Source organism: Borostomias antarcticus (genome assembly GCF_949987555.1).
Source record: "Borostomias antarcticus genome assembly, chromosome: 21".
Taxonomy (NCBI): Eukaryota; Metazoa; Chordata; class Actinopteri; order Stomiiformes; family Stomiidae; genus Borostomias; species Borostomias antarcticus.
In genome coordinates, this window is record NC_140254.1 from 1036242 (window position 1) to 1062229 (window position 25988).

The window sequence follows — 25988 nt, forward strand, 5'->3', positions numbered from 1 at the left end:
AAATTCAATTCTTGAGATAAAATTCTGAAAGAAATCACACTACATCTATCCTTCCATGACAATTTTTCCCTAATTTTTCATGAACATAGGACATTTATTGAGCGAGAATTTGTAGTAAATGTACAGTATTGGTAATAGTAAAACATTTTGATGCATCATGCACTCAGTTTTTGATATTTCAAAAATCTGTCTGGTTCGTTTGGTGTGGGCTGTCTGATGATGCAGTGCATGTATTTTGGTTGCAATTGAAAAAAAAATGTGGGAGGAGTTAGATTTAGATATGTTCTTTTCCATTGACCGTTTGAGGGTATAATTCAGAATACTGTAAAAAAATCATTTTTTGACATAAAATTCTGAAAAAGATCACACTACATCTTGGATATTTTGCCAATGTTGTCACTTTTTATGAGGAAGATCAGACATTGATTTGGCAAGATTTCGTAGGAACTGTATACAGAACTGTTTACAGTAAAACTTTTTGATGCGCTGTGGACTCAATTTTTCATATTTCAAAAATCTGTGAGGATCCTTTGGTAAGGACAGACTGAAGATGCCGTATATCAAATTTGGTGTCATGCCGTATATCAAATTTGGTGTCAATTGAACAAAAAATGTGGGAGCAGATAGGTTTGATAGGTTTTACAGTTTATGAAAAAATCAGAGTGATGGACTTCTAAATTCCTGCAAGCTCAGAGCATATGAAAGTTTTGTCTCACTTGGGACAAATTCACAAAATTCACGTGGTGGTTTTACAATGATAGCACCTATGGCTGATTTATTATGATTTTTTAAAGTTTTAAACTTTAGACTGTTGCTGTAGCGCCACCTTCAGGCTTATTGACCTACAATGCAGGTTGAGGACTTTGGGTATAGTACTGGAGCTATGTGCAAAGTTTGGTGATTTTTTTGTCCACGGGAAGTCAGACTTCAGTGGAAGATGGAGAATAATAATAATAATATAGGCAAATACAATAGGGTTCCGGCAGCTACGCTGCCTGGCCCCTAAATAATACAATGTATTTGTTTTTCCATTGTCATGTACAGTAGGTCCACTTTGTTGTTGGGTTTCAATTTGTTTTCTTTTATATCTAATTTGTTTCATGTCTGTAAATGTGTACTTCAATGTGTTTAACAACTGTAACCACAAGTCCCCTATTTGGCCAGCTCTGTGAAGCCACCCTCGGGTCACAGACGGCAGGGGGCAATGCAGGGCACTCCGGGCTCTTCCCCCGTACACCCCAGTCCAAACCCCATGTCTCTAGCACCCTCACACATTTAGCTGGCTTCGTCAAGTTTTGTTTTCATTTTGGGAATGACAAAAAATGACTGTGAATGGGTAGCTGTATTTGGCCGGCTCTGTGGCGCCCCCCTCAGGTCACAGCCAGCGGGGGGCAATGCGGTGCACACCCCAGACCAGTGGCTTCGTTCTAGGATTTGTTTTCATTCGTGGATCCGGCCCGTGATACAGATCTGAGCCAAAATTTAATGGGTTCTAAGGTGGCCCATGATATACTCCACCGAGTTTCATAAAATTGGTTTAGTAGATTTTACGTCATCATAGTACAAAAAATGAATGGAGGTGAATGGCCAGTCCAGCTGTGTTTGGGCAGCCCATGGACCCGCCCAGTGATTCGGATCTGCTCCAATGGGTTCTAAGTCCGACCATGCTACACCCTCCCACCAGGTTTCATGAACATTGGTCCAGTAGTTTTAGCAAAATCCTGCAACACACGCACGCACAAATGCACAAACACACATACGCACACATACACACCACTGAAAACATTACTTCTCACCCTGCGCTGTCGCTGGGGCGGAGGTAATAAATTGAAATGTCACTGTTTTTTTCCCTCAATCACTGAACTTTGCTTGGCTTATCTGTTTATCACATCTCAAAAGGAGGGCACATTCCACATACAATTGTGTATAAAATGGTTATAGCTTCTGTAACATTCCCCTCTGTAAAGGTCAGGCAAGTTTATTTATATAGCACGTTTACACAAGCAAATGGAACACGGTGTTTAAAAAAACAGTAAAAATACATTTTCAAAAAACATGAAAAGAAAATAATTTTAAAACAGTAAAAACTGAAAATACATGGTTATATCAAAAAGATCTCAATATAAATAAGGCTACATGATAAAAGTCGAGATTAAAAAGGTGGCTTAAGATGTTGCTTAAAATTCTCCATACATGTAGTTTCAGTCATTCTCAGGGTCTCTGGCAGCGTATTCCAGAGGCTGGGGGCATAAAAACTGAAGGCTGCCTCCCCGTGTCTCGTGGTTCTGGCTCTAGGAAGCGTTAAAGATTCAGTGCCAGCGGTCCTCAGGGATTCAGGTGCATGACTATGAAGTCATTTATAAACTATAAAAGATTCTTAAAAATCTATCTGTACCATTGGATGTGTGTCTTTACTGACTGGCAATGAGGTTATCAGCTCTTTACTGGTCCCTCCTTCAGGACATCAGGCTGTGCAGCAGCAGCATCACCAGGTTATCCATTAAACAGCTGATAAAAAAAGTGGGTTCGGCCACAATGATACCAAATCATGGCCTTTCCACACTCCCTCCCTGGTACACCTGCTTTGTTTCCCCCTACAAACATATAAAAGCTGCTTCCTCTGGGCCGAGATCTCAGAGCTGGACAGAGTCACATTACACACGCATCAGAGCTAAATCACTGGTGAAAGTCTGGGAGAGCAGAGAGGGCTTTCAACTTTAACTAAGTGACCAAGACTGGGACAGTGAAATTGTCCGGAATATTACTAACAAAGACACGGCTGCATCAACTGCACCAACAGAGTCAAACATCCGGGTGCTATTGAGAGCTCAGGATGTCAGATGAGGGGAAGGCCGTGGACACAGAGGGGAAAGAGGAGAGACCAAAGTGGGATAACAAGGTTCAGTATCTGCTGACCTGTATTGGCTTCGCCGTGGGACTGGGCAACGTGTGGCGATTCCCCTACCTGTGCCAAATCTATGGAGGAGGTGAGGAGTTTCCTTCGCTTCAAAATCTGCCATTATTATTGCCATCAATGATTTATCACATTGGTATGGTGATTCATATTCAAGTTTCCCTGGAAGAGTTATATGTTGTTTTTTTGTATATTAACTGGTGACTAGGTAAGTATATTAACTGGTGACTAGAATTACCTTATCTCCTTAATATCTGGGTAAAGAAAATGGGTCAGGTAATATAGTGGGGCAGATAACGATAAAAGCATTAGATTTGGTAGCCTACTTATAGCCAAAGGCATTCCAAAAAAGGATATTGAGCCATCATGAATTTTCAATATTTTCGTATATATATATCAAAGGGCACCGCACATGCTAAATCACTTTTTTAATGTGTTTACCATATGTTGGTCTCTGATGGTCCTACCAATGTACAAAAGTTGATATCAAACAACCCAGTTGTTTGTTTATGGTCAGCACACTTTCTCCTGTCCTGGAAGCTTCACCCTTCAACAAGCCATTCGGATGTTGAGTTTTCCGCGTTGTTACTGACGTTATTGGTGACGTAGACCGAGGAGCATTATCATAGTCCCGCCCAGCAGGTCCCGCCCTAGCGCAATGTGAGGGTTTTTTTCTGCATAGGACATTAAAATTAACTTTTCTGTGACCCCAGAAACCGATTTTAGGTAGGTAAAAACACCATATGCGGTGCCCTTTAAAATAGCCTGCCAGTTTCTCAGCCATCCTGGAACTGACCTCTTAGCTGTCGACACCCTGAGGGGAGACGTGCACCATAGCCTAGCCTATATGCCCATGAGACATTTCAGACCACTGACTTGTTTTATAGGTTTTGCCAAATTTTCAATCTGCAGAAAAATCCATCATGGCACAGACCATGGGTTCTTTAGGCATATTTGTTCCCCGTGAGGAAAGACACAAGCATAGGCCTACCTGGTTTCATTCATTTTCATAGTTTTGAGTTATTTGACTAAATCCTGGAGAGGAGTAATGGAAACGTCTAAATAAGCGGATGATTATAACAGAATTTTACATTGCGGCACCGTGTCAGCCTCCACCATAATGTTCGATAGATCTTTCCTATTCAGGCGGCAAGTCCCGCCTCCCCCAGTCACCGTTGCTATGTCCCACAAGCTTTGCAGCAGGTTACCAAAATGTCCACTCAGTGATGGCAACTTAGCGACTTTGTCGCTAGATTTAGCGACTTTCCAGACCCCGCCGGCGACTTATTTCATGAAAAGCGACTAGCGAGAAATCTAGCTACTTTTTCTGGTCATTTGGGGAAGTATTGTGTTGACAAGAAAGCAAGCTCAGCTCACGAGTCACGACGAGAGAAAACGTTTTTAGCTGCCTTCACGTCCTCTCTCCCTCACTCGCCCACACACACACCACACGCGCTGGGATCCCTCCCAACAACCAATCTTATTGTCAGAAACGGCTAGTTTACCTAGAGGTTAAGTTTTAATTAAGCCATGTAGGCTATTTTTTTTCTCCGTTATTCTTTAGGTTAACAGACCTACGTTGTTTAAAAGAAAAAAGCTAATGTTATACAGCGACAAAAAACAAGTTTATAAATAAGTCAATAGTTTGATTGTTTGTTCCATGCCCATCATCATCACATGGCTGATGTAGGCTACTAGGGTTGCACTGTAAAAAATAAATAAATAAATAAATAAAAATAACCTAATGTTATACAGCAAAAAAAACAAAAACAAGTTTGTAAATATGTAAGTAGTTTGTTTGTTTGTTGTAACCTATTCACTATGCAGTTTCCACTGTAGTGGAAAATACAAGGGAAACAACAATAATATCCTACTGTAAATGGCTGCTATGGGCGACATATTGAAAATTCATGATGGCTCAAATATATTTGGCTATAGGCTATACCAAATGTCATGCTTTTCTCTGCTATTAAGCTAATTGTGAGGCTCATCAGATGTTACTGGTCATGATTATAGGCCTACTGGTCATAATACTTCGAGAAGCTCACATAGAATCCTGCAACCATCTACACTTTCTTTTGAATTAATCATTCATCAGATAAAGTAGATTCTCTATAAGTGATGCAAACAGTCTTTTCAGAGACGATAGGGCTGCTGGGTTGTCCCCATCATGTACTTCCTTAGAAGAAGTCAACCTCATACTTTATGGATATGGGTCAAGGACAGGCTGAGTTTACTACTGGAAATTCCAAGCCCAGGAATGTGTGTCTGTTAGTCCATTAACTTCACATAGAGGCCTCACATTTTAGGCAGTAATACAAACTCAGATTGAAGAGAACTGTGTCTGCCCAATGGCGCGACATGCCGGTTAAGTTAGAGAATAACAGACATAACTGCAAATTCACATTATTAGAGAGAGGATATCCTGACCCCTGACCTCTGTCTCTGGTCCCTGACTCTAACCTTTAATCTGCCCAGGTGCCTTCCTCATCCCCTACTTGATAGCCCTGGTGTTCGAAGGCTTGCCGCTACTCTACCTGGAGATGGCCATCGGACAGAGGCTCCGCCTGGGCAGCATCGGTGTCTGGAAGTCCATCTCACCCTACCTTGGGGGCGTGGGTATGTCTGACTACAAGCCTCCTGGCTGCCCCACGGACGAAACTGGCAACCATGGAAGAACGTGCCTTTACATTACAGCCTTCTCGTCCCTGGCACCACGCCAGGATGTGATTAGGGCCACGGACTCTCTATCCAACCACTCACCTCTGCTTTCCCCTAGGGTCCTGGTCTTATGTGTTTTTAAACCTCGGTTTCTTATGTTTTCCTTTTAACATTTTAGCTTTTAATCTAATTTGGTTCTTAATTGCTGGATTTGTTGTTTCAAATTGATTAATGATTTTGTGTATATTGTTTTTAGACTTCTGTGCTAAGCACAGAGAGATTTATTTGTGTTTTGAAAGTGTGCTATATAAATCCGATCCATAATTATTTATTTATTTATTTATTTATTTATTTATTTATTTATTTATTTATTTATTTATTTATTTATTTATTTATTTATTTATTTATTTATTTATTTATTTATTTATTTATTTATTTATGATTATTATGATGATTATTATTATAAATAGTAGTAGTAGTAGTAGTAGTAGTAATGTGGTAATAATAGTAATAGTAATAATAATAATAATAATAATAATAATAATAATACGTGGCACCTAAACTGTGCATTGAAAAAAACATCCCTCAATAAGATGAAGAAAGCCAATGCTTTGCACATTCACCATAGGTCATACTCATATCATATTACTGTGAACAGGCTAATGAAATATTTCCTGTGTATCATATCAGTGATGTCATTGCCTGTGTGCAGGTATTGCCTCCATGATGGTGTCCTTCCTGGTGAGTGTGTTCTACAACACCATCATTGCCTGGGTGCTGTGGTACTTCTTTCATTCCTTCCAGCACCCGCTGCCCTGGAGCCAGTGTCCTCTCAATGACGAACACACCGGTAGGCTGGAGCAATGCCCACAATGCTATAATATCTGACCCTACAGTTTCCGAATAAAATACCCTTTTAATGGATAATGCCCATTTACATACATTAAAAAAAAAAAAATAGTACTACTGTATGATTAACCAAGGTATGGTTAACCAGCCCATTGAGTTACTAAATAGGTTATGAATGTTAATAAGGGTACTGCATCCATGGAGACACAGAGGTCACACTGATAACTTCCCAGTTAACAGTTTACAATAATTGACAAACTCTCCTCTAACAAAACAATGCCACCCAAACATGTTTTGTTTACTATCTTTCTACCACCACAACACTCTCTATCAGGCTACGTGAAGGAGTGCGTGGATAGCACCCCAGTGAATTATTTCTGGTATCGTCAGACCCTGAACATCACACCTGACATTGAGACCAACGGTTCCGTGCAGTGGTGGATGGTTATATGCGTGGCAACTGCTTGGTGCATAGTCTACATCTGCTTCATCAGGGGAATCGAGACCATGGGGAAGGTCGGTAGGTTTCTACTTGCCAGATTTTGTCAGGGGGGGAATTTTCTTTTCTTCCCGGTTAAGCATTTTTGTGTGTTAATGGCTCTGAATGTTAGTTGAGACAGAGATTATTAGGGCAACAGGAAACTGCTGCTGGTCGTAAAAGGCTTGTGGTGTTTGTTTATCTTCCAATAGGCTGTGTATGTAACAGCCACGTTCCCCTATCTGGTTCTCACTATCTTCCTGATCCGAGCGCTCACCCTACCTGGAGCTTCAGACGGCCTAGTCTACCTTTTTACCCCTGATGTGAGTCCTGTGTGTGTGAGGGCCAATTTTAAGATGGTGTTTTTGGATAACAGTCAAGTGGCAAGTGTGTATGTGTGTGCTTGTGTGAGAGAGACCCTTTGCTAAGGGTTGCAAAGAAAAATATAATTTATTCCTGTAAATTCCCAGAAATGTGCAGCCCTCTGATAATTTCTTTCCACCATCCACCATGTTGTGTCTTCAGTGGGAACACCTCAAGAACCCCCAGGTGTGGCTGGACGCTTCTACTCAGATCTTCTTCTCTCTGTCGCTGGCCTTCGGAGGCCTCATCGCCTTCTCCAGCTACAACCCTGAGAAGTAAGTCCACTTGTCATCGTACCTGGGTCAAATAGAATGCAGCTATGTTAGATTGAGCTTGTCTGCCACAACCAATGGCATAGTCCCAACAGTGCAAACTCGTGTTTTTCAGGAATGACTGTGAGAGGGATGCTGTCCTGGTGGGGGTAATAAACAGCGCCACATCTCTCTACGCCTCCATCCCCATCTTCGCCATCCTGGGCTTCAAAGCCAATTCCAACTTCCTTTCCTGTCTTAATGGGTAATGTGTGACGAAAACAAAGTGTTGATATTACTGGTTAAACCACCCAACTTCCGCATCTACCGCTAGACAAAGGCCCAGGGGGTGATATTTGGGCTTCTCAAGTTACTGACAGGGCTAAAGGTTGGAGATCACTTCGTTTTTGATGTTTCAGCAGTACTTCAAGATTGTTTTTTCATTCACAGTAATATCTTAGCTCTGACCAATGAGTTTGACATTGGGGACCAGAACATAACTATTGACAACTATGACGAGTGGTTGAACGACTTGAACAGGAGCTTCCCAATGCAGGTTTCCTCCCTGAACCTCACATACTGCAACCTGCAGTCCTTCCTTCGCCAGGTAGGACACTCAAGTCGTTTGGCAAAAGTATTCCGAGGTACAAGTTCTTTCCAGCAGCTCTCTCTCTAGTTTACTTGCTCATCTTTATCCTTAACTTTTCTCACCCTCTTCTCCCTTCAACTCTCTCTCTCACCCCTACCGTCCACACTGCAAATCTCCCTCCCGTGTGTCCATCTCCTCCCTCTGCACCTCACATATTATCCTCCAGAGTGCGTCGGGGACAGGACTGGCTTTCATCGTCTTCACCGAGGCAGTGATTGAGATGCCGGGCTCTCAGTTGTGGGCGGTGCTTTTCTTCATCATGCTCTTCAGCCTTGGCCTCTCCTCCATGTTCGGAAACGTGGAGGGCATCCTCTGCCCCCTCAACGACCTCCACATGATTCCCAAGTGGATACCAAAGGAGGTCTCCACAGGTAGAGAGAGAGCTGAGATTAGCCTAGCTTGTTTAGCATACGCTAAACATCACAAGGTCAGTGTTTAGGTCCAATGCAAGGTGTTTTAACGACTGGAAGCAAGACTAGTGTTGAGGGGCATGACTTTGTACAGTAAGGCCCTATAACACTCCCCTCGGACGTTCTTTCTGTTCTTCTCTACCCACCAGCGTTGCTCTGCCTGGTGTCTTTCCTGGTGGCCCTGATCTTCACCATGGGTTCAGGGAACTACTGGCTGGAGATCTTCAATGGCTACGTGGGTTCAGTCCCTCTCCTGATCATTGCCTTCTTCGAGATTGTCGCAGTGATCTACATTTACGGAATTAGACGGTAAAGACTGTTTTTGCCGTTTGATCCGTTGCTACGGTGCCTTGTATTTTTGTCCTTCTCAGGCCTACAAACTGCAATAGGCAGTAACGGGTAAACTCTAGTGAATCACTTGGGTTCTTCTGAGGTATATCTCTAAAGTTGCATCTTCCTGAACTTCCAAGTGCCCAATTTAATCTTGGATGTTTAAATGGGAGGTATCTTAGGTTTAAATGTAGACTGTGTCTCCATTTAGGTTCAGTGATGACATTCTCTTCATGACTGGGAGGAGGCCCAACATCTTCTGGAAGGCATGCTGGCTGGTCATCAGTCCTCTGATGCTCGTTGTCGTCTTTGTGGCGTATGTTGCTATCCAGTTGCAGAAGCACCCTACCTACCCTGCATGGGATCCAGACTATGTAAGTCTAGCAGATACATAAGTTGGTAGATTGACAGCAGGCCTATCGGTATTCTAGAATATAATAAGAGTGACTGCTCTGAGCACAACCTGTTGAGCGGCAACATCATACACATTTTGCAGCACTTAATGCAGGCCTGCCTTGACTTGACTATCTCCCCACAGGAGCAGTTCCCTGAGACGTACGTGAAGCCCTACCCAGACTGGGTGTTTGCCATCTGTGTCCTCCTGTCCGCTGTGCCAGTCATCTCCATCCCCATCGTGGTTATCTACCAGCTCATCTGCTGTGCCAAGCACCGGCGTTCCTCCCACCCCAACCTCAACGGGTCCAACCCCTATGCCAACGATGGCTTCACTGTTGACACGTTAGACCAGCATAAGACCACAATATGAATGCCGATTCAGACAGACTGGGATTAAGCTGTCCATGTTACTGACTCATGAAGTGAAATGGACATTTGATGATTTAAAAAAAAAAGAATCTGTTGTATGCACTGAGAAGACTTTCAAATGAAAAATGACAAATTGTAAAATATTTGTGGTATATTAATGTACTTTTTTATTGCAGAAGCTAGGCCAATAACAGTCTATATATGTACAGATACAGAATGTATTCCTTTTTCAAGAATTTATCTGATATCACTTCCTTGTTGTTCTTTAACAGTGTACCAAATACAGCAAAGTGTAGAAAAATCTACAAACAGGATAAAAAATTAAAAGCTTTGACTATACAGTCCTATATACCTATTCACATTCAGTATTTCTTCCAATGAACAAGCAGGAACGTGTTCAGTTAAATATTGATGACCAACGTTCTTATTGGAATTGGAAATTTGCTGGACACAGTGAATTAACAACCAAAGTCCAGAGTGAGAGAGGGAAGGAGGGACCCTACTATTTTAACAATCCATCTTTATTGATCATGTGGTTGGTATTTTATAGGGCAACTTTTATGAATCCTCCTTATCACTATACTCTACAGTTTTATAGCAGCTTGATGAGGACTGTATTTCTCCTTTTCCTATCCTGACAGTTTTAGAGAGGTTTCCCTGGAATTGTTTTGGCCATGTTTATGATGGACAACAACATTCAGTCCATCTTGGATCATTATGCTATTGGTCTAGCCAGAACCACTCTATGAAAGTCAAAGAAAATCTGTGAGACGAAGATAATTATGGTCATGGTGATGGTAGTTCCTCTTGGCAAAAATGGTACAGAAGAGCTCAAATAAACCCTATTGGAATACGTAATTCTCTGTAGGTGCCATTTGTAGTCTAAGCTCGAATGGCCATGAGGTCCTCAGTGACTTTGGGTGTGGCAGCTTGTCTGACTCGCATCAGCCTCAGGTCCCCAAGCTTTCTCTCCAGATGCCGCTTTCCTGCAAAAAAGAAAGAATGAGGAGATCTGAATGGCAAGGGCAATCTACTTCCACTTTGCTTAAACCTATCCAGGCGTACTTGAAATTAGGTAGAGGCCAGGGGTCAACTTGGAATTCTGAATATGACTGGTTGTGCTTGGCTGGATATGGGTACTGTGACAATTCTGTCAAACTAGTCAATTCTGACTAACTCTCATAGTCAGTCTGAGTTCAACACTTAGCTTGCTTTTCCAAAATGGTTTGGATGGATCAGACTCAGTAGCAATAGGATTAGCAAAGCAAGATGATAAAGAATAGTAACCATTGTGAGTCACAGGGCCATCAGACCAACCCAAGCTAATTAGCTGTGACCTACAATACCACATTACGGCTTACTGGCAAAATGTGACTTTATAGCAAAGTACAGAAGATCGTTATAATTGTACAACTACAATCCATGTAAGAGGGTGGGACTCGACATGGGTACAGTTATCCAGGGGCATTGATTGGCAGAGGTCTTCCCACTGGCGCAGTGGTTCCAGTACCTTAAGGGAGTGTGTATGGACTGTTTGCGGGCACTGCCCAGGTACTCACGCGTGTGTAGTGGGGGAATCAGGCCCAGGTAGAGGGGGCGATGGCGTGACAGAACGAGGAGGAAGGAGAGACAGTAGATGAGCTCCACTGCCTCGTACTGCATGCAGCCTGTCTGGGCCTTATTGCCCAAGACCATACCTGTGAGTGAGTGGAGTGAGTGAGTGAGTGAGTGAGTGAGTGAGTGAGTGAGTGAGTGAGTGAGTGAGTGAGTGAGTGAGTGAGTGAGTGAGTGAGTGAGTGAGTGAGTGAGAGAGAGAGAGAGAGAGAGGAGAGGTGTAAGGTGTAATGATTCTATACTTCGTAGTACAGGTACTAACAGCTTGGCGATTAGGAGGACAAGGGGGCGATGATGGTCTCACCTCTGTTGCTGATCCTGATCAGTCGGTTGGTGTACTCTGCCATGTCCCAGAGCAGCTGCAGGAAGAAGCCAGGGTTCCTGGAAACCTTCTGGCCGAAGGGCAAACTCTGGGCACACACGTGGAACCTGCAGCAACACACTACTTTAGAACAACCATAAAACAACCATGACACGACCAAAGAACAACTACGTGATTAAAGCTGCTACGCAGCGATGTGGCGGGGCCAGGCAATTTCAGGCAAGTTTAGGAGCAATAAGCGAGAGAATATGAAGACAACAAGAAAGTTGACATTCCAATGTTCATTTTGCATCAGTTCAGGATTGAACTTGTAACCTCTGACACCAAGCAACATCCTCTATCTCACTGAGCTAATTAGCAACAACTGACGTTTGGCTTCACAAATTGACTAAGCCAGTCACCAGGGTGTATGATAATAGGTTATAATCTGTTTCATCATAAAACACTGAACGTGTGGTATATGTAAAAGCCCATGAAAATATGTTTGTTGATTAAAGTATACACACTGAAACAAAGGATATAACAATAGAAGTTGCATCATATAATGATGGTATGCCCTTCAAAATGTGGATGAGTGGCTGAAGTGATCAGAGTCTCATAATATACAACAAAGGAAAGAGAAAGCTGTTGACAGTACTGTGTATTGTAAAACATTTTGATGCATTGTAAGCTCAATTTTAATGACAATCTGGTCAATGAGTTTGTGAATGACAGTCTGAAGATCCAGTGTAGCAAGTTTGGTGTTAATTGATTGAGAAATATGAGATGAGATATGTTCATTTTTACAGGTTTTGTTTGCTTTTCTTCATAATTTAACATTAACTTCAGCAGCAGTGTGCTCAGTCAGTGGCCAATCAATGAATTTAGTCATTGTAATCCTCGGCGGGGGCTGGGTAAGGTTGCCAAGAGCGATGTCTCCGATTGGTGGAGCTTGCGTTGGATTGTGGGTAATGTAGTTCTCAGTATGAAGTGTTGGAGGACAGAATAAAACATTTTTAAAAATTCAATTTTTGAGATAAAATTCTGAAATAAATCACACTACATCTCCCCTTTCATGACAATTTTGCCCTGATTTTTCATGAACATTGGACATTTATTGAGCGAGAATTTGTAGTAAATGTACAGTATTGCTAATAGTAAAACATTTTGATGCATCATGCACTCCGTTTTTGATATTTCAAGAATCTGTCAGGATCGTTTGGTGTGGGCTGTCTGATGATGCAGTGTGTGCATTTTGGTTGCAATTGGGGGAAAAAAGTGGGAGGAGTTAGGTTTAGATATGTTCTTTTCTATTGACTGTTTGAGGGTATAATTCAGAATACTGTAAAAAAATAATTTTTTGACAAAATTCTGAATAAAATCACACTACATCTTGGATATGTTGCCGATATTGTCACTTTTTATGAGGATGATCAGACATTGATTTGGCAAGAATTCGTAGGAACTGTATACAGAACTGTTAACAGTAAAACATTTTGATGCGCTGTGGGCTCAATTTTTCATACTTCAAAATGAAAGGAGGTGAGGTGAATGTGAGGATCCTTTGGTAAGGACAGTCTGAAGATACAGTATATCAATTTTGGTGTCAATTGAACAAAAAATGTGGGAGAAGATAGGTTTGATAGGTTTTACAGTTTATGAAAAAATCTGAGTGATGGACTTCAAAATTCCTGCAAGGTCAGAGTGTATGAAAGTTTTGTCTCACTTGGGACTACATTCACGTGGTAATTTTACAGTGATAGCACCTATGGCTGATTTGTTATGATTTTTTTTAAAGTTTTAAACTTTAGACTGTTGCTGTAGCGCCACCTTCAGGTTTATTGACCTACAATGCAGGTTGAGGACTTTGGGTATAGTACTGGAGCTATGTGCAAATTTTGGCGATTTTTTGTCCACGAGAAGTTAGACTTCAGTGGAAGATGGAGAATAATAATAATATAGGCAAATACAATAGGGTTCCGGCAGCTACGCTGCTTGGCCCCTAATAATGTACAAGAAACAAATACAGATTCTAGCACATCATTGTCTTCTTGCTACTTGATACAGTATCTCTTCACAGTCACAACAGCGCAAAGGTGCAGAAGCATTAGATAGCAGTTAGTTTGGTGCTGGGCCTTGGCAATCGTGGCTTTGGTCAACAGTTGTATAGCTACTGTGAGATATTCACACAATCCTAACCAGAAAATCATTGACAGCAGATCATCCATAAATGGGTAAACACACAAAGAGAGAGTGAGAGAGACAGGGAGTCTAAAGTCCCTGACTGGTCTGTGTTTACAATGACTGAGGTACATTTACTGTAGATCGCCTCAAAGCTTCATGGCTGAACCTATTAAATAACACACCTTTGTTCAGTTTTACTGTGTGCTTTTCTTTGTCCTGGACAGAACCCTGGACGATACAGCTGAGGAGTTAACATATGCTTTAAACTGTAGTTTTCTCTTTTAGAAACTAAACCTTTATATCTGAGACATAATTAGAAAGTATTGATATGAGACGGCTGCTCAAGAGGTTGATGACATCCTCAAGACTTGTGGCCAGAGGTCGTGCCCAGTCAGCTAACTACCTGCAGGCATGCAGCAGCACCAGCTTGTAGATGTTCTTATACACAGCCTCCAGGGAGTTGGTCTGCAAAGGGACAGTGACATACATCCAAAGTTAAAATGTGAATGTATCATAATCATTATGCTTTAGAGAGAATAGATCAAGCCCCAAAGGATGGGAAATCTTTGAAGCCAAGTAGGCTGGCAAAGCCCAACGAATGATGAGGAAACACCCTTCAAATTCAAAAAGTCTCTGAACACGAGAGCTTATTATGGCTTCAGTGAATGGTGGGCACTCTCTTCATCAGTACTGTACAACACCTCCATGGGATAGATGAAGAGGACTAATGGTGGAAGCTATACTGCAGTGTATCTGTTCTAATAACAACACACTTGGAATGTAGCGATAAACTGGATAGCACAAAGTCACAGGGACTTGTCTGATATTACAAATTTGGTATTGTCAGAGCCAATAGCAGACTTAACAACTTACCCTGAGATCAAGGAAGAGGGCGTGGCACTTGAGTCTGAGGACACCCATGAGCTTCCTCCTCATTTGTTGGCCAGCAGAGTGGGTGGAGCCTAGAGTCAGGCTGTAGCGCAGGGATAGGCCAGCGTAGCTAAGAGTAGATGGTACAAGAAAGTGTTATAGGATATTATGGGATAGAGAAGATGAAGAGATGAGAGGTACTGGTACCCTACTTGATAAGCAGCTGGTACATTCAAATAAGCCCCTCCCAAATGGTAATGTTATAACTAGTAAATAGTGATGTGTTTAACTTTGCGTAATCATCCAAAAGTAATTCAGTCAGATCAGGGCGGAGGTTTCTCCGGAAGACTTTAAGAGAGCTATATACACTGTAAGGAGGGTCAGAGCTCAAGGTTCTTGGCGCAACTTCCTTACAACTTCTTCCTTACAAGAAACCATTAAGTCTATGAAACTTAGACTGCACAGGCGAAGAACCATCAAGAACATCTTGGAAGCTGCTGAAAAGGCTTCCTGTTGGCTCTGGTTGAAGAGGGGGGATGCATGGCGTAGTGCGTTACTGGACACTAGTTGGAGCCTGATCAGCCCGGCTGGGTCGCCCGGGTGAGGGTGTCTGATGATAAGACCCGAAACACCCCATGACCCTGGCTATCACTGACCATGTGTCCAGGTTGCACCACAAGGTGTATCAAAGTACTAAGTAGCCTAAGTTTATCAAAGTACTAAGTAAGTTAAGTAAGAGAGACAGCGCTGGGTCAGAGAGGGTCTACAATACCAGACTGTTCCAATAGCTGCTGATAGGTAATATACTGTAGTAATAGAAACCCTTCTTCCTGTAGGGCCAGGGTTTGAAATTAACACCCGCCAAGCGCCAAATGCAGGTATATTTTTCATTTGGCGTGTATGTTTTGGAAGCCACTTTGGCAGGTGGCATTTTTTGCAACAAAATATCAGCATTGATGTTCAGTGCTTTAACAAAATGTCAACCTTTGAGGATCGTAGTACGGACAACATTTTTGCCATAAAATATCTGCACTGACGCAGCACGAGTAAGATCAGCCTTGGTGGTTCATACAGCGCAGTGAGCGCACAAGTGAATGAACAGTTCTTGAAAAGAGCACTCTCCGTGGATCTGCTTGTTGTTGTGCATCAAATGAAACGAGCTGTAAAGGGGTTGGGCTGGGTTGGCTAGACCAATATTTTCAGTGGGGGACAGGACTACAACACCACCTGTGCTGTGGAACTGTGGCATCAGGAATCTGCTCTGACAACTGTTTGTATTCACCCCAATAATATGTTATTATGCAGATTAAATGTACTGTATGTCATACTCGACTATAAAGTTAATTTTGACCCCTGAGTAGGGCTAAGGTCAGACAGGAATTATCAACATACATTCCATTGCCAACTGTAATGTTTGTGTGTATAAAATACATGTATTTTACCGGGAGTAGTCGTTGTAAACGTCGAGGGTGTGTGTGTCCAGCAACAGGCCACACCAGGGGAAGAGGCAGTGGGAGGGCAGCAGGCGGACCCCGGGGATGAACCCCTGGGTCTCCGACAAGGGGAAGTTAAAGGCCACCTTCTGGGGGTTCACCACACAGCCATACTTGGGCACCCCCGCCAACAGGGTCCTACACAGGAAGAGGAAGTGTTATCTTCAAACATCCTGGCCATGAGAGTAAGATGGAGATGCCACTAATAGGTGGTACAGCTGCCTGGCCAATATCCAGCCTGAGCACATTTGTGTGGATTGGAAAAGCGGAAAGAGAGAGTGAGAGTGTGTGTCCTACTTGAGGAAGATCTGTGCTTGTCTTAGGTCAGGAGTGATGAAGAGGAAATCATCCACCAGCCTCATCAGACAGCTGGAGACCCAGGGGAAGAAACAGACCATTACATTCTTGACATTGCATTCAAATCACTTGCATGTTGCTGCTGGGGCTTTTAAAGGAAGGATGCCCTCTGTTGGGCAAAGTGGATAATGGTAACTTTGTGGGGGCAGAGCTTACAATAGAGCACAGCAGCTTCACCCATAAATTCAATATTATTCAAGAGGGGGAACATTTATCTAGCTAATAATTTGACCTGGAATAATGCCAGTTTTCCAATCTACAACAGGCTGTGGATCTAAACTGGGAGAGAAAGGCTGCTGATAATAGGAGAAAAGTAATGAGCCAGGCAGTGGTCACTCACCCTCCGTTTGCTGCGATGTCTTTGAACAGGACGTTCTCCATGTGACCGTAGCAGAGGCAGCAGAGAAGAGAAGACACTACAGAACCCTGAGGAATCCCCCGGCACTGACGGAACGTCCTAGAACACACACACACACGCACAAACTAAAGCAGCATTGTCACACTCTAATAATCTAATAATCCTATTGAAACTGCCACACACAATTCACAGAAGACGTTGTTTACGAAATTAGCGATATATAAGAAATTGGCTTACTTCTTCCCAAACTGAACGACACTGCCAGTGAGCATTTGAGTGAAGAACTCCAGGACATTTTTGCCTTGCAGATCTGAGGAGAAACACTACACAGGGGACATATTGTCACTTATCTTCACTGTCAGTTCAAAAGAATATCAGATGACCTTCTCAAGACGGCAGCCTCTCTCACCTGCTCCACCAGTATGGCATCATGAACTTTGCCCTCTCTCTGCAGTGACATAACAAAGCCTTTCATGTTGGTGGATGGTGACATGTCCTCCATGAAGTCTGCCTACAAAGCGAGACGAATACACACATCAGTGTGACAGTGTGTCCATGTGTCTGTGTACGTCTGTATTTGTGTGTATGTGTGTGTACCCGTCGAATGAAGTTTTTCTTCAGGCCCTCGTGGGAATCGGACCAGATCTTGGCGTACCGTCGTACAGAGAAGAGCTCTTCCTGGACAGGTGACAGCACCTGACCAATCACCTCCAAGAGTGTGCTGTGAGGCAGACTTTCGTACGCCCCGCTCACATCCACCTGAAAGAGGGAGAGAGCAAGAGCAAGAGAAGGAGACAGAGACAGAGAGAGAAAGCATATTGACAATATTTACAATGAAGGCAAGCACACTGAAAACATATGCCACGTAGTGAAGCGTGTTAGTGAATCCTCGTTCGAGGTATGTAGCTATGTTTGGTCCTTGTTGACTAGGCTAAACAAATACAGGTCAGGCAACCTTGACAAAGTAGAGGGGCTGGGGCTTGTCCCTCTGAGCCAGGGCCGAGGAACGTAGGACCCTGTGGATGTCGGTCATCCCCCACACTGTGGAGCCCAGGAGCGAGGGCGTGGATCGCACGCACACACGCAGGATGTCCAACAGGTCCCGCACACGTGCCTGGAACAACTGGTGGAGGGAACGTCACACTCACACTCGCACAATACCCTCATAACGCACACGCATGGGTTGAATTTCATCCCCCTCTCGTCCAATGCACTTAGAAAAGGGAGCATGTCGAGAGAACACAACGAAATGAATCAACAAAGGAGTCTACCGTGGTGATATGTACCCTGGTTTTGGCGTCAGCTCCTATGACTCTTGTGATTGGTCGCAAGCCCTCGGCCTTGGGGATGAAGCGGAGGCGGGAGGCCACAGTGGTCTTGGGGAGAGAAGCCACCTGAACAGGGGTCAGCACCTCCATCTGACCCTTAGACTGATGTCCCCTGAAGACAAGGTCACAGCAGTTAGAGTGTCAGTGTGTGTGTGTGTGAGTGTGTGTGTGTGTGCATGTGACACTTACCTGAAAGCAAGCTCCTGAAGCTTGGCCCAGACCTCCTGTCTGTAGAACCTCAGGGCATTCTTCTGCCCCATACTCTCTGTGACGTAGAAGCAGGCCCTGACCAGGCCAACCACGTAGCCATCAAACAGCCAAGCCAGGAACTGGCCTAGTACCCTTGTCCGATATGCAAGCTCCCTCGGCGGGCAGTGACCTAGAGAGGAGACGGGTGGTTGAGTTGAGTGAGTAGAGTTGGTGGTAAAGGAAAGATCTAGCAAGAGTAGCTTAAGTAAAAGAAGCTTAAGTAAAATTCAGATTCGGCATGACATCATCCTCGTCAGCTCTGTCACCGACTCTCACCTGTCTTACTGATCTTGATCCAGTCACAGTCATTGACCCTCATCTTCCACATCAGCTCGGCCAGTGAGAAGCGCTCAAACTTGCCCATGCGCAGGAAGTCCCGCACTCTGGACAGGAAGTTGAGTCGGTTGTTGTCGGATCCCCACAGCTCCTGTGGGACCACGGTGGTGAGGCACTCCCTGATGAACAGGTAGACCCGGTGAGGTGCACTGTGCTGGGCCAGGAGAGCCGCCAGGTCCCCCTGTCCTTCCCCATCCCTCTCCGGCCCCCCTGGGCATACCTTCTGCAGTATCCTGGCGTACGGACAACTTTGGTGTCTAGACAACAGCTGCCTAAAGTGGGGAACCGTGTTGAAAAACCTCCGGGGGAGTTTCTTCGGCTTCCTCTCCACCCCTTTGAGATAGGCCACACCTTCGAAGAAGACTATTCTCACCAAGTCCCGCCCCAGCAGTCTCCGAGGCCCGTGAGCTTCGCCCTTGCTTTTCCTGTTTAGAAGGAATCTGCGCATGCCCCTCCCCCCATAGAGCATGGCCAAGGTACGGATGAAGCAATGGGAGGGCGGGAGAGGGGGGAACACCCCCGTTCTCCAGCTGGGACCCCCCTCGGAGGGCAAGGTGACAGTTGGTTGCTGGACGGGACATTTGGGTCCTGCAATATCCTCCACAGGTGTCGGGCACACGGTCGCTTCTCTTCCTGACGTCAGTCGCTCACTGTCACTCGTTTCACTACAACCTTGATTTGACCCCTCTACGACCCTTGACCCTTGCGTGAGTCCTTCCTTCTCCACACGCCTCCTCTTCCCAGGCAAACATTCCTGTTTTTCCTTTTCAGTGTCCCGCTCTCTCTTCCTCTTCTCTCCACCACCATCTCCTCTCTTCCTCCTCTTCATTGTATCACACCTCAGATATCTCCGTCTCCTGTTCTGGGCATCTGTCAGTGCGGCTGCTACGTTCCGACTGCCATTCTGTCTGGACCTGCTTTGAAGATGGAACCCCAAGCTGGCCGGCATGGAGACACGGTCGTAGACGGGCGTGCCACACACCTGGAACACGCAGGAAGGAGGCGCCGCCACAAACACAGAGCAGGACTCCAGCAGGTAGCGTGTGATGTCCGTGCCCAGGCGCTCAGCCACCTTCTTCCATAGGTCACTGCCATGGATGTAAGCGGCGCTCTGTGTGACATCACTCTGCAACTTGAAGTGGTCTGCGTCACGCTCGTCCTGAGTGGGGCCGTACCCGTATCCGTGTGCCAGGACATTCCTTCTCTTCTTCCGCTTGGAGTTGTTCAGGACGAACGCCAACAGCTCAGGCAGAGTGCAGATCTATGGAAGATTCAGAAATAAACAAAATGCAGACACACACACACACACGATATTGTAGCTATGTTTTAATAATAACACATTGGAATGCCGCTTTACCGACGTAGCCAACGGGCTAGCTTACTATGAGCTTTGCTGAAGTTTGTAACTGAATACCTGGCTGCAACTTGGGACACGCTCCAGTGTTTGGTCCGTGCAAACGAACACTCCCCGGACAAACGTTAGGAAGCGAGTTGTGTCTGATTGTTCAATTAGTACCGCTTTCTGTCCTTCTCTGAAAACGATGCTGTCGCTAAATTCCTCCAAGGTCTCCACGTGAGGATATAAACAGCGTAGTATTCCGATAACACGTGACATGTCGGCGACGGGCATGTTTATATAATAGCACCGCACCCAAACTACAAACTATGCACGATATTAACAAATTCGGTAAGTTTTTCTAGCACAGTTGCATAGTTAGAACAGAACAAATATTTCATTATGGTCCTCGGCGCATGGGTCTCACGCCGGTCTCACGTGGAGACACCGCCCACATTAAGCATTTAGCCAAGTCTGGCCAATGAGGATTAGAATTTGGTTTCGTCAACCAATGACATAAGTTCTCGATAGTACAAAATACCTCGGTTGCAGGAACAATACATGTCTAGCAGCAATCCTCAAAAATGCTTTAGTTTTCAAGATACCAGTACTACACGAGTTAGAACAAACCACAAGTGTTTTTTCATATCACATATGTCTCCCATTAATTAAATGTATTATTGTGGTATTTTATTTTTGGACAACATTAGTTTTTTTGGTTATTCTTTAGACATACCCCGATTTCTGAAAAACAGCCAAATTAAGATATAGGGGAAGGTGACAAAAAAAGCCTATAACTTGAGAATGTTCACGCTTATCTTCATCGGGCCAGGTGTCTGTCCTACATCACCAAAAAGTCAAAATGTAGTTTACCTAGGCTATAGCCTAGTCCTGTAAAGTAAAGAGAGCTTTAGGCCGAAATTGTACATTCATGGTGATCGGAAAAGAGAACTCCTTTACTTTTCTCTCATTTATCAGAACCAGGCCAGGTCCAGCCTGGCTTATGTGCGTGGCTTTACATAGCCTTCAACAGGTTCTGTTCAGGACTGGACGGAAGTTAGTCATGCCACTGAAATAACTGAATTGAAATGACATGAAATTATGTTTGATGAATTAAGATAGGTCTTGTCGCCTGGACACATCGGTTCCAATTCTTCCAATGATAATCCTGCACAATAAGAGCGAGATAGCCAGTTAGCACATGAGCTCACAACAACTAGCAGCAGCTTCCATAACATTAATGGTAGCGGTCAGTGGCTAAAGCAGTTACACTGATGATTACTGTAACGTTAGCTATTTTGCTACAATTGGTTCAACTTCTGTTTCTGGACAAAGGTAAGGGATAAACCCAGATAACACAAGGCTAGTGGACCTACAGCGGGTCCCCGATGGATGCTCCACCACCATTCCACCGGTAGTTAATTATCTATATCCTAGGCCCATTGGCCGTGGGGTCCGTGGCGTGGTGGCGGGACTCCGCCCCCTCGCATCAGAGCGGTTCGGGTGTAGTGCAGTTACTTCTGGGCAATCTCCATACACCCACTGGTGAAAACCGTGTGTCTCTAGCCCGTTCAGGGGCTGAGTTGTGGAGTTCATGGCATGGATAGTGGCGTGGTGGCGAGACTCCGCCCGCTTGGGTCAGAGCTGATTGAGTGCAGTACAGTGACCTCTGGGCAATCTCCTTGCACCCACTGGCGAAGACCGTGGGTCTCTAGCCCACTCAGGGGCTGAGTTGTGGGATCCGTGGCGTGGATAGTGGCGTGATGGTGAGACTCCGCCCCCTCGGGGTCAGAGCTGGTCATGGACAGTGTACCTCTCTCCGGGCCACCCACCTGCCCCCACCAGTGAAGACCCTGTGTTTCTAGCCCACTCGAGGGCTGAGTTGTGGGGTCTGTGTTGTGGTGGCGAGACTCCGCCCCCTCTTGTCATATTGGGTCGGGGGCAGTGGAGCGCTCTCCGGGCTACCCACCTGCCCCCACCAGTGAAGATTGTGTTTCTCTAGCCCTCTCAGGGGCTGATTTGTGGGGTCCGTGGCGTGGACAGTGGCGTGGTGGCAAGACTCCTACTACGTCTGGTATTCAGGCGCTGAAATTTTGTTGAAGGAAGTTGGGGAAAAAACAGGCGGATATCCTGTCAAAATTCCATAGAGAGTAGTAGACAGTCCAGAGTTTTTCTTAAGAACTTCCTTTTACAAATTCTAAGCGGTTGAAGTCCAGACTCTCTCCTCCGTAGAGAGTCTGGCTCTGAGACTAGTGGCGTGGTGGCAAGACTCCGCCCCCTCGTGTAACATTCGGTCGGGGGCTGTGGACCCCTCTATAAACCCTTTATACACATTATTTGAACTTTCAATTCTCTTCACTTACATAAACAGACAGTGAGCGTGTGGTCTCTGAAATGATAAAGAAATATAATGTATAACTAACAGAAATACTTAAATAAACTTAATTTTACTGTATTACAATAATACTTAACTAAATAGCCTAACTCAAATACTTATTGAATTGCTGAAACTGAACAAGGAACAGTCTATCTAAGCCTGTTGCTGCCCTCCTGTGGCCAAAAACGGTAAATGCTCTTGTGGTAGCAACAAAGAACTGCAGGTTCTGGAACCACTGGCCGTGTCCGAAATGCCTGCTACCTGCTATATAGCAGGCGAGAGGTACTGCTACTTCAAAACTGTACCTGCTACCTCTCACCTGCTATTCTCGCCTGCTACCTCGCCTGCTATATTGGCGAAAAAAACGGGAAAATCTTAGCATAGTTCAGAGCATGCTATTCCGGATGCTACGTCACTGTTCAGCGAAAATTTCAGGACAGCTGTCATGGCCGATGTTGGTGACTGTCACGTGGGGCAGAGCGAAGGAGTTTTTAATGTAATGCCGCGTTCCAGATAGGATTTTGAGCTCATAAGTTACGACTCACGACTTCATAGCGTTCCAGGCAAACTGTCTGAATGCGTGGCATTCTGGATAAATGTAAACAAGCCGATATGGTAAAAGCTTGAGATTTGTCACATTGTCAGAGCTGGCAAGCTAAACATTGTATGCCTAATTTCGCTATACTAAGAAATTGTATGTTACATTTTATTTATTGACATCATCGACTTTTCGCCGTTTGCATGGTCACGTTCAGGTTTACCTTAATGTTAGCTAGCTAGCACTAGCTATCTCGTCAACATATTTGGGCATCATTACATACACATAGCAGGTTGTAGTGCATAATCGTTTGTATTATTTTGATTACAACGTACAAATTTACTTTACGTTGCCCTAAAGTTATTTTTGTCGCCATACCCATGGGGGCTGCCATCTTGCTTAGAGGGCTGTGTGACGTCAGAGAGCGCAACTGGGAGTACATCGATCTGTACGAGTTCACGGGTGGGAAGTTACGGGTTTGACTGCCATTCCAGAGCATTTTTTTACGTGTAGGAGGTAGGAAAAACACGAGTTACGGGTTGCCTGGAACGCGCCATTAGTATTGGCTAAATTTGGCGATGAAAAAATTTTTTTTTTCCGTCAGATATCTTAGTTATAATGACACGGAGCTACAAATGCAGTTTTGTGTATATATGTGGGGTAGAAATTAGATTTCGAGAACTCACGATGTCGTAGCTAACTAGTAGCCCTGTAGCCAATGAAAAAGCAATATTACTGGCTAAGTTAGCCAGCCAGTGGAGCGTAACGATGTAACCCACGCATTCCCGTCACCTGACTCGAGTAGCATGCTACATTTTCTCGCCTGCTATATCATTTTCATCGAGTAGTAGGTACTAAGTAGCATGCTACTTCTCACCTGCTATATAGCAGGTAGCAGGCATTTCGGACACGGCCACTGTCTAGCTAAGCCTGTTGCTGCCCTCCTGTGGCCGAAAACGGTAAATGCTCTTGTGGTAGCAACATAGAACTGCAGGTTCTGGGACCACTGCCCCTTGTGGTAGCAACATAGAACTGCAGGTCAACAACGGGACAACGGGACACAGGGAGTGACAACTACTGGACATTTGCTATTCTAGCTGTGCGGCTGGCCAGCCACGCACAAAAACACTTTCATGTCAAATATACTGTTAATGAATTGCCTAGGATGCTATTGAATAGCCAGTGGTTGTATCGCTAGTACAGTTTGACTGCAAATGAGATTTCTTTAGACATTCCCCATCTCTGAATCAGTCAAATTAGGTCATTCTGAATGGGGGATAGGTGACATAATAGCCTATAAGTTGAGAATGCTCACTTTGATGGTCATCATATTTGGGGAGGGAAAGACCAGGTGGCTGTACTAAATGTGAATAAACTAATTACGTTTATCTAAAACGACAAGCCTCCATATCATAAAGATACAAGGTGTAATAGAGTTATACGTTTTAATAAAACAAACCACTTACATCAGCATCTTCTCAAAGTGTGTGTGTGTGTGTGTGTGTGTGTACAGATGTGTGTGTGTGTACAGACACGTTTGGGAACACATTTTGACATTCTGCACAGCAGGTGAAGAACTTCGTACAGGAAGGCCAACAGAGGTACTTTCCACTCTCCACAGTTTGCCTCTTCTTCTTAAATAGGACTGGTTCACTGACTCCATCTCTGACAATCCATCCCTTGTCAAGGACTCCATAACAGATGTTTAGGGATGTAAATGTGGCAAATGGACAAGTTCACTGGATGACTCGAGTAGCATGCTACATTTATCTCGCATACTAAACATTTTTCGTGGAGTAGTATGTACTAAATAGCATGTAGCCGGCGAGTTGCAGTACATACTATATAGCATGTAGCATGTAGTATGGACATTCTGACACGGCCCTGGAGTATACATGTATTTGAGTACATGCGTGCGGTATAGAGGGTTTTCACGGCCGGCCATGTTGGAGGTTTAAGCTTAGGGTTTAGCAGGTGTAAGATCAGGTTTAGGCTAACGACTAGATAGATAGGTAGATAGATAGGTTTATCTACCTGTCTATTGATCTTTCTAGCTAGCTAGCTATCTACATTCAGTAGCTTCAACCTCCAACATGGCCGACTGATGACAGGCCGTGAAAACCATCCATGATAAAAACCCTCTATAGAGAGAAAGCAGAATACAGTATTGAGAAAAGGCATAAGTGCATTTGAAAGCATGAGTAAAGTATTGAGAGAACACATGAAGGATTTTGCGTGCTCTTGAATTAAAATACTGTGCTCTCGAATTAAAATATCTTGCTCTCGATTAAAATACTTTGCTCTTGAATTAAAATATCTTGCTCTCGAATAAAAAGTGCGTTCTCGACTTAAAATACTGTGCTCTTGAATTAAAAGACTGCGCTCTCGAATTATGACATTATGATTATAACTCCATATGTGTGGCAGTTTCAATAGGATTATTAGAGTGTGTGACAATGCTGCTTTAGTTTGTGTGTGTGTGTGTGTGTGTGTGTGTGTGTGTGTGTGTGTGTGTGTGTGTGTGTGTGTGTGTGTGTGTGTGTGTGTGTGCAAGGATGTTCCGTCAGTGCCGGGGGATTCCTCAGGGTTCTGTAGTGTCTTCTCTTCTCTGCTGCCTCTGCTACGGTCACATGGAGAACGTCTTGTTCAAAGACATCACAGCAAACGGAGGGTGAGTGACCACTGCCTGGCTCATTACTTTTCTCCTATTGTCAGCAGCCTTTCTCTCCCAGTTTAGATCCACAGCCTGTTGTAGATTGGAAAACTGCCATTATTCCAGGTCAAATTATTAGCTAGATAAATGTTCCTCCTCTTGAATAATATTGAATTTATGGGTGAAGCTGCTGTGCTCTATTGTAAGCTCTGCCCCCACAAAGTTACAATTATCCACTTTGCCCAACAGAGGGCATCCTTCCTTTAAAAGCCCCAGCACCAACATGCAAGTGATTTGAATGCAATGTCAAGAATGTAATGGTCT

The 25988-nt window shown here is 44.2% G+C and overlaps 2 protein-coding genes across 2 annotated transcripts; one reads left to right on the top strand and one right to left on the bottom strand.

The window, feature by feature from the left end:
• Positions 1 to 2833: 2833 nt before the first annotated feature.
• LOC311323309 (sodium-dependent neutral amino acid transporter B(0)AT3-like) lies at positions 2834 to 9671 on the top strand (the record flags this gene model as incomplete). The annotated part of the gene is made up of 12 exons (XM_084455510.1): positions 2834 to 2987; positions 5393 to 5533; positions 6288 to 6425; positions 6759 to 6940; positions 7115 to 7225; positions 7428 to 7540; positions 7653 to 7781; positions 7967 to 8123; positions 8332 to 8536; positions 8725 to 8884; positions 9117 to 9279; positions 9444 to 9671. The coding sequence occupies 12 exons, from the start codon at positions 2834 to 2836 to the stop codon at positions 9669 to 9671; spliced, it is 1881 nt and encodes a 626-aa protein (XP_084311636.1).
• Positions 9672 to 10552: 881 nt separating this feature from the next.
• Positions 10553 to 20390, bottom strand: tert (telomerase reverse transcriptase; the record flags this gene model as incomplete). The annotated part of the gene is made up of 16 exons (XM_084455511.1): positions 10553 to 10656; positions 11230 to 11367; positions 11589 to 11713; positions 14173 to 14234; positions 14643 to 14769; positions 16082 to 16270; positions 16430 to 16501; positions 16830 to 16946; positions 17085 to 17170; positions 17257 to 17358; positions 17445 to 17606; positions 17803 to 17970; positions 18134 to 18287; positions 18365 to 18554; positions 18701 to 20021; positions 20175 to 20390. The coding sequence occupies 16 exons, from the start codon at positions 20388 to 20390 to the stop codon at positions 10553 to 10555; spliced, it is 3333 nt and encodes a 1110-aa protein (XP_084311637.1).
• Between the last annotated feature and the right edge of the window lie 5598 nt (positions 20391 to 25988).